At 51.6% G+C, this 7,187-nt stretch overlaps 1 protein-coding gene across 1 annotated transcript; it reads left to right on the plus strand.

Moving 5' to 3' along the window:
• The first annotated feature begins 2,485 nt into the window (after positions 1–2,485).
• Cxcr4 (C-X-C motif chemokine receptor 4) lies at positions 2,486–6,076 on the plus strand. Its single transcript, XM_004668151.2, has 2 exons — positions 2,486–2,621; positions 4,484–6,076. The coding sequence occupies exons 1-2, from the start codon at positions 2,607–2,609 to the stop codon at positions 5,525–5,527; spliced, it is 1,059 nt and encodes a 352-aa protein (XP_004668208.1). The 5' UTR covers positions 2,486–2,606; the 3' UTR covers positions 5,528–6,076.
• The last annotated feature ends 1,111 nt before the right edge of the window (positions 6,077–7,187 follow it).

A 7,187-nucleotide genomic window follows, 5' to 3' on the forward strand; every position in this document is an offset into this window, starting at 1 on the left:
TATTGTTAACAAGGCTCCCATGAAAACCTTTCTAGCATAAATCCCATTTCCTGAGGCTATCTTCCTATAGGTACTGGGGAAGGTTCCTGCTGAAAACAAAATGCTTTCCAGTAAGCCTGTTCCCCTCCCCCTCACACACAGTCCCACCAGTGACAAGCAAGAGACAGCTGGTCTTTTCAAATCCAGAGGCCAAATATTATCTTTGAAAGGAAAAAAAATGCCTAATTTGATAGTACCCAATAGCTTTCATTGTTCTTTTATCTGCTTCCTCTAGCGAACATACTTAACAGGACCTATAAAGGCGTCTTCAGATCATTAAGGCAGCTTTTGTCTGTCAACAATCAACAAATATTTATTATGCAAATCATTTTCCTCTGAATGGATTCTCACTCCTTTTGGGACAAACTTGGGTTTGGGAAGATTTCCCCTTCCAGATTTTGGCTTTTGTGATTTTTTTTTTTGGGGGGGGGGTGTACAAAGCAGCTGATGTTCCAAGGTAAATCGTGTGGATTCGGCCAGTTAGAATCTTCCTTAACAGGAGCGTGCTCTAAGCGCTCTGACACTCGGCCAGTCTTAACTAGTTATGGAAACATGACACTCCTGAGGTTATATGAATGATTTGGGGGAGGAGGCAGAACAAGAGTTTACAAAAGTTGTGTGTCCTAACTTGGCAGTTTTTGAGGGCCCCACCTCCGATTCAAGATTAGCTTTCCTATGTCCACAAAAGTGTAAAGCAGACCACAGGGCCACTATCATTTCCCTTCAGGGAAAAGGTTCCAGCCTGGGGGATGCCCCAGGAGCACCTCCAAGCCGGGTTAAGAAACAAGGGTAATGTTCGGGGTCCAGTGTGAACGAGCGAGACCCCCTCTTGGGACCGTCCCAGGATAGGGGCGTCTGGGGGTCCTCGTTGCGTAGCAACCCAGGCTCCAGCCCGCGGTCTCCGGCCCGCGGTCACCGGCCCGCGGCCCCGCCGGTCTGTGTCCCGCCCCGCGCAGGCTTGGCGCCGGCGGGAAGCAGCGCGCGGCTGCCTGGGACGCTGTCTGGGCGCCCAGGGCTACCCCGCCGGTCCAACCAGCTCCTCTCCGCGGCGTCCTGGCCCAGCTAGAAGGCGCGTTCCCTACGCAACGCCGCGGAAGACAGCGGATGGGGGCGGGGGGCGGAAGCTGGAGATTTGAGCCCAGAGCCGAGAGTCCCGAGCCACTCCTCGCACTTTTGTCTCCGCCAAGTCTGCAGCCTTCGCGGGGTTCTCTTCTGGATCCCCAGAGCCCAGAACAGCGCCTGACACGAAGCTGACCCCTGCTATTAAACTACATGCATTTCTATAACAGTGTCTCACCCAAGATGTTGAGATGAACAAGTGCTTCTATGCAAACTGATGATGTTATTTAAAAAAAAAAGTCTTAGTCTGGCCCGGCGTGGTGGTGCACACCTTTAATCCCAGAATTTGGGAAGTAGGAGGAGTGAGTTCGACGCCAACCTGAGACCACACATGAATTCCGGGTCAGCCTGGGCTAGAGTGAGCCCTCGAAAAAACAAAATAAATAAATAAAATAAAAAGTCCTACTCGAAATTTTTTTTCTTTCCACTATTACGCATTGAACCTATTGCCTTAGACAGGTCCCCTGTAACCACTGCGACACAGTCCCAGCCCACAGCTTCTTTTTGTAATAAAGCACTTCTTTTTTTTTTTTGTTTGTTTTGTTTTGTTTTGTTTTTCAAGGTAGGGTCTCACTCTGGTCCAGGCTGACCTGGAATTAACTCTGTAGTCTCAGGGTGGCCTGGAACTCATGGCGATCCTCCTACCTCTGCCTCCCGAGTGCTGGGATTAAAGGCGTGCGCCACCACGCCCGGCATAAAGCACTTCCTAATAACTTTTAAGCTGTTCACCAATTGACTACCACCACGCTTGTGACTTTCTCCCTGGGGAGTACACTACTCCTCCATTGTTCCCAAAATCTTTCGGTAAGTCTTCCTTGAATATCTACACTTGGGCCCGATGTCACTACTTGTGAACTTGCAAAGTTACACACACCTGCGCCCCGAAGAGCTTTACTTATTTCGTCTCTTGAATGGGTATCATATGCGGAGCCTGGAGTCAGGCACCGGCTGGCCCCGCTCCCAACATCGCCGCCTACTGGCTGGGTTACTTCTCTAGTCACTTCCCTTCCCTAAGCCTCGGAGTCCATCGGTGCTTATCCCAGGTCAGGAATTGCGTCGACGGCAGCAAGGATGGACACGCCACGCGAGGAGCGTCCCTGGCCCGCGCGTCCCACGTCCTTCCAGATCACCCTGCTTTCCTCAAGTTCAAGGACACTTCAGGGACGTCCTACGCTGCTCTGAATCCAGGACCTAACCCGGCGCCAGCATCCGCGGCTCCAGGGCATCTCGGGCCGCGCCCCAGCGCCCCGCCCCGTCCCTCGCCCCTGTCCCCACCCGCCCCGCCTCCCTCCTCCAGGCCCGTCCCTGCCGCGCATGCGCCAGGCCGCGAGCGTGCTTTTATAAAAGTCCGGCTCCGGCCAGGACTTCAATTTGTTGCCTGCCTCAGCAGGTAACAGTTGCTCTCGGGGGGGTTGGTAACCGTCGCGGCTGCCGAACGAGCTGTTACCATGGAAGAGATCAATGTAAGTCCAATTTCAACCTGCTTTGTCTTAAATGTGCACACGCACGAACTTGCTGCGCAGTACCCCTTGGCATGGGCAGGCACAACTGGGACGTTGGGTTGGGGTTCCCCGAAGAAGGGACAACAGGGCAGACCTCTTGGCGGGCGCGGGTGTGTGGGCAGCACTGCAATCTGCAGCTGCAGGAGCGGCGAGGCGTGGAAGGAGCGTCCCGGGCCGCCTGGGTCTCGTGGCGCCCGGGCGCTGTTTGCAAACAGCGTGCGCGCCGGAGCCGCGAGCGCGGCTGTCGGGCCGTCGGGGGAGCGCGGCGCTGGGGACGACTTGCATGATGGAAAACTTAGGACACTTCTTGGCTGAGTTCCCGGGACGAGGCTGACCAACTTGGAGCCCAGCGCCCGGAGGTGTGCCCGCGGTTGGCGTGCGTTCGCTAGTTCGGGGCTGCGGGAGGAGGCGTGCGGGTCCGCGCGCGGCGGGCGGAAGGCGGGAACGCGAGCTGACCGGGCCGTCCGCGCGCCTTGAAGCGCTCGCGGGCGTCCGAGGCGCGGTTTCCCGGCGGGCCCGAGGCGGGGTCCGTGAGCCTGCAGGTGTGCTGGGCGCGACGGGGCGGGCGTCCTGGGACCGCACCTGGGTGCTGACGGTCGCCGCGGAAGACCGGCAGGTGCAAGCGGGGAGACGGTTTGGCTCTGGGAGCCCGAGCGCAGCCTGTAACCGTCGGTGGTTTCCTGAAGCCTTTTGAAACCCCCTCGCTCGGCGAGGGCTCTCGTTTCCTCCCGCGGCGCGCAATTCAAAGCGCTGCGCCGAGCCGCCCAGTCCCGCTGCTGCTCGGGGTGAGGGGCCTGGCGCGCGGCTGGCGGAGCCCGGGGCACGGATCCTGGCGGGCGCGGTGGGCAGCTACACCAGAGGGAGCGGGTGAGCCACCGGCCCTCGGCGTGACCCACGCCGGGAGGCTTCCCGCGCCCACCTCGGACCCCAGGCGGGATGGAAAGAGAACGGAGAATAGTGAGGAAGTGAAAGTTGGGGCGAAAACCACGGGGTGCAGACCCCGTGACCTTCTCCACCCGAAGCATGCTGCTCTCTAACGTGCCTGATGCACCCAGTGATAAACACCGCGCAGCAAGTTACCCTTGTCCTGGAAGAGCGCCTCTTGGGTGGGAGGGGGACAGTTAGCTTATTTCTCATACTCCCAGTACCCAAGCCCCCCCACAACCATTGGCTTTATCTCTCGTTCCCCACTACATGTTGCATGAAGTCCAGGGTGCTTTGTGTTTAGACACACGTGAAAAGAACCATGTTTTTGCACCTTAGAAGAATTAAAAGTTTTGGAACCAGTCTGTCCCCCTGCCGCCCCCCAACACACCTTGTCCTCCCCTCCTCCTTCCTTTACCTAACCCTACATACAAAAAGTCAATCCCTCCTCCAACTGAAGTTTCTGGACCACCTGGGAGTGGTGTCTTTGTGTGAATGGGCTTTTGTTTGGTTTAATTTAGTTTGGTTGTTTTTGTTTTGCTTTTTTTCCCCCTCCTTCTTCTTCCTCTAGTGGGCAGGGCCGGAGTGTTACCGGAGACTTGACTTGAAGGCCACAGAATCTCAGGGCCCTCTTGTTCTAAACAAAGAGTCTTCTAATTGGCTCCACTAAAGAGAGGGGTAACAAAGTGATGTCTGGGCTCTATGAAGGACGGTTATAGGAGTCTATAACAATTCTCTTGGGCACGTACCACTTCAAATTTTTCTGAAAAAGCCTGGCCTGAATTGGGTTGAAACAAAAAATAAACTCCCAGTTTTTAAGTCTTGAGAAACACTTTGTAAAACTTGGAATAATGCCTGCTTACCTTGAAAGTGAATGTGTATGTGCTTGTCCCTTGCAGATATACACTTCTGATAACTACTCTGAAGAGTTGGGCTCAGGGGATTATGACTCCACAAAGGAACCCTGCTACCGGCATGAGAATGCCCATTTCAACCGGATCTTCCTGCCTCCCATCTTCTTCATCATCTTCTTAACTGGCATAGTGGGCAATGGATTGGTGATACTGGTCATGGGTTACCAGAAGAAGTTGAGAAGCATGACTGACAAGTATAGGTTGCACCTGTCGGTGGCTGACCTCCTCTTTGTCCTCACGCTTCCCTTCTGGGCAGTTGATGCCATAGCTGACTGGTACTTTGGGAAATTCCTGTGCAAGGCACTCCATGTCATCTACACCGTCAACCTGTACAGCAGTGTCCTCATCCTGGCCTTCATCAGTCTGGACCGGTACTTGGCCATTGTCCATGCCACCAACAGTCAGAGGCCAAGAAAGCTGTTGGCTGAGAGGGCCGTCTACATTGGCGTGTGGCTCCCTGCTCTCCTGCTGACCATTCCCGATTTCATCTTTGCTGACATTACTGAGGACAAGGAAAGGTACTTCTGTGACCGCCTTTACCCCAGTGACCTGTGGACGGTTGTGTTCCAGTTCCAGCACATTATGGTTGGCCTTATCTTGCCGGGAATCGTCATCTTGTCATGTTACTGTGTCATCATCTCCAAGCTGTCACACTCCAAGGGCCATCAGAAACGCAAAGCCCTCAAGACCACAGTCATCCTGATTCTGGCTTTCTTCACCTGCTGGCTACCCTACTACATCGGGATCAGCATCGACTCCTTCATTCTCCTGGAAGTCATCAAGAAAGGATGTGAGTTTGAGAATACTGTGCACAAATGGATTTCCATCACTGAGGCCCTGGCATTCTTCCACTGCTGCTTGAATCCCATCCTCTACGCCTTCCTTGGGGCCAAATTTAAAACCTCCGCCCAGCACGCCCTCACCTCAGTGAGCAGAGGGTCAAGCCTCAAGATCCTCTCCAAGGGAAAGCGGGGTGGACACTCTTCTGTTTCCACAGAGTCTGAGTCCTCTAGTTTTCATTCTAGCTAACGCTGATGTAAAGACTTATTTATGTGTGTGTGTGTGTGTGTGTGTGTGTACATATGTATGATAAAAAACTTTTAAGTTACACATTGTTCAGATACAAAAGACTGACCAATACTGTACAGTTTTTATTGATGGAGTTTTTCTTGTGTTTCTTTAGTTTTTGTGAGGTTTAATTGAATTATTTATATAAATATTTTTTTTTTGTTTCGTGTTAATGAGCATGTAGGCAGGACCTGTGGCCAAGTTTTTAGTTGCTGTTTGTAGAAATGTAGAAAAGGGAACTGAACATTCCAGAGTGGTGAATCGCATAAAGCTAGATGTGATCCTCAGCTGTTTGTGAATAATTTCTCCATTCCAGTGGGACATCCCCCCCCCCCCATTCTTAAGTTGTTTGGTTACACTGTGTGATGTGACTATAGAAAAGAACACTTGGAACCAAAGCCTCAAGTGGTATAGAAACACCAGTTTTTCAGTTTTCAAGAGTGGGTTGATTTCAGCACCTACTATGTACAATCTTGTGTTAAGTTGCTAATAAAAGTACATGAAAACTTACTTGGTGTTAGGTTTTGATTCTTATTGGCATCCCTCTGGTTGTCAACAATAATGTTTGGAAAACAAGAATTATGGGCATGTTTATGCCATGTCAGGTATTGCTCTGGGTTTTTTCCCCATATGTGTTTGTATGCATGTATGTGTGCATGTGGAGGCCAGCGCTTGCTGCCTGATATTTTCCTCAGTCACTCCCCACTTTATATACTAGGGCAAAGTCCCTCACGGTTCCACTTCCAAAGTGCTGGGATTATAGACAGGCCACCACTTATGGCCAGCATCTCCATGGGTCCTGGGGATCTGAACTAAGGTTCTCATGCTTCCATAACAAGTGCTTTATTTCTCCAACCCTGGTATTTTATTTAACCTTTATCATAGTTTCTGCTTTTATTATTACCTACCATTTTTACAGAGGAGGTAACTGAGGCATAGAAAACTTGATTAACTAGGTCAGGGGCCTTGGGTCACAGAACCAGTTTTTTTTTTTTTTTTTCTTGGAGGTGGGGTTTCACTCTAGTCCAGGGTGACCTGGAATTCACTATGTAATCTCAGGGTGGCCTTGAACTCACGGTGATCCTCCTACCTCTGCCTCCCAAGTGCTGGGATTAAAGGTGTGCCCCACCACGCCCAGCTCAGAATCAGTATTTCAAACCAAGTGTCAACCAGAGGTCTTAACCACATCCAGCTCAGAAGTTTTGAAATGTCCATCCAGGATCCATTCCTATGACCGATCATCCTGGAGAAAGGTGCATGTACATAACAAAGGGAAGGTACATGGTTGCACTACATTGCCATTGTCCCCAGTATCAAGGTCAGAACCATGCTAGGCACTCTGTTCCTGTCTTGTAGTCATCATCCTTTGCAGATGGGAAACAAGTTCTAAAGACTTTCCCTCACCTGCAATTTTCAACAAGCAGAGCCCAGAGCTGATACCACTTACCCACTATTGCTCCTAAACACCTGGTCAGATGTCAACTGTTGCTGAACATGAGGTCAAAATTGTTCACAAAATTATGTCTGAAATACCTCTCTTGCAATATCTTCCATGCAGATCTCAAGGCCTTTCTTCTGACTATTGCAGCACCTGAAGGGCTCAGGCAGGCAGCTAAAATGA

This window comes from Jaculus jaculus, chromosome 5 (assembly GCF_020740685.1).
Source record: "Jaculus jaculus isolate mJacJac1 chromosome 5, mJacJac1.mat.Y.cur, whole genome shotgun sequence".
Taxonomy (NCBI): domain Eukaryota; kingdom Metazoa; phylum Chordata; class Mammalia; order Rodentia; family Dipodidae; genus Jaculus; species Jaculus jaculus.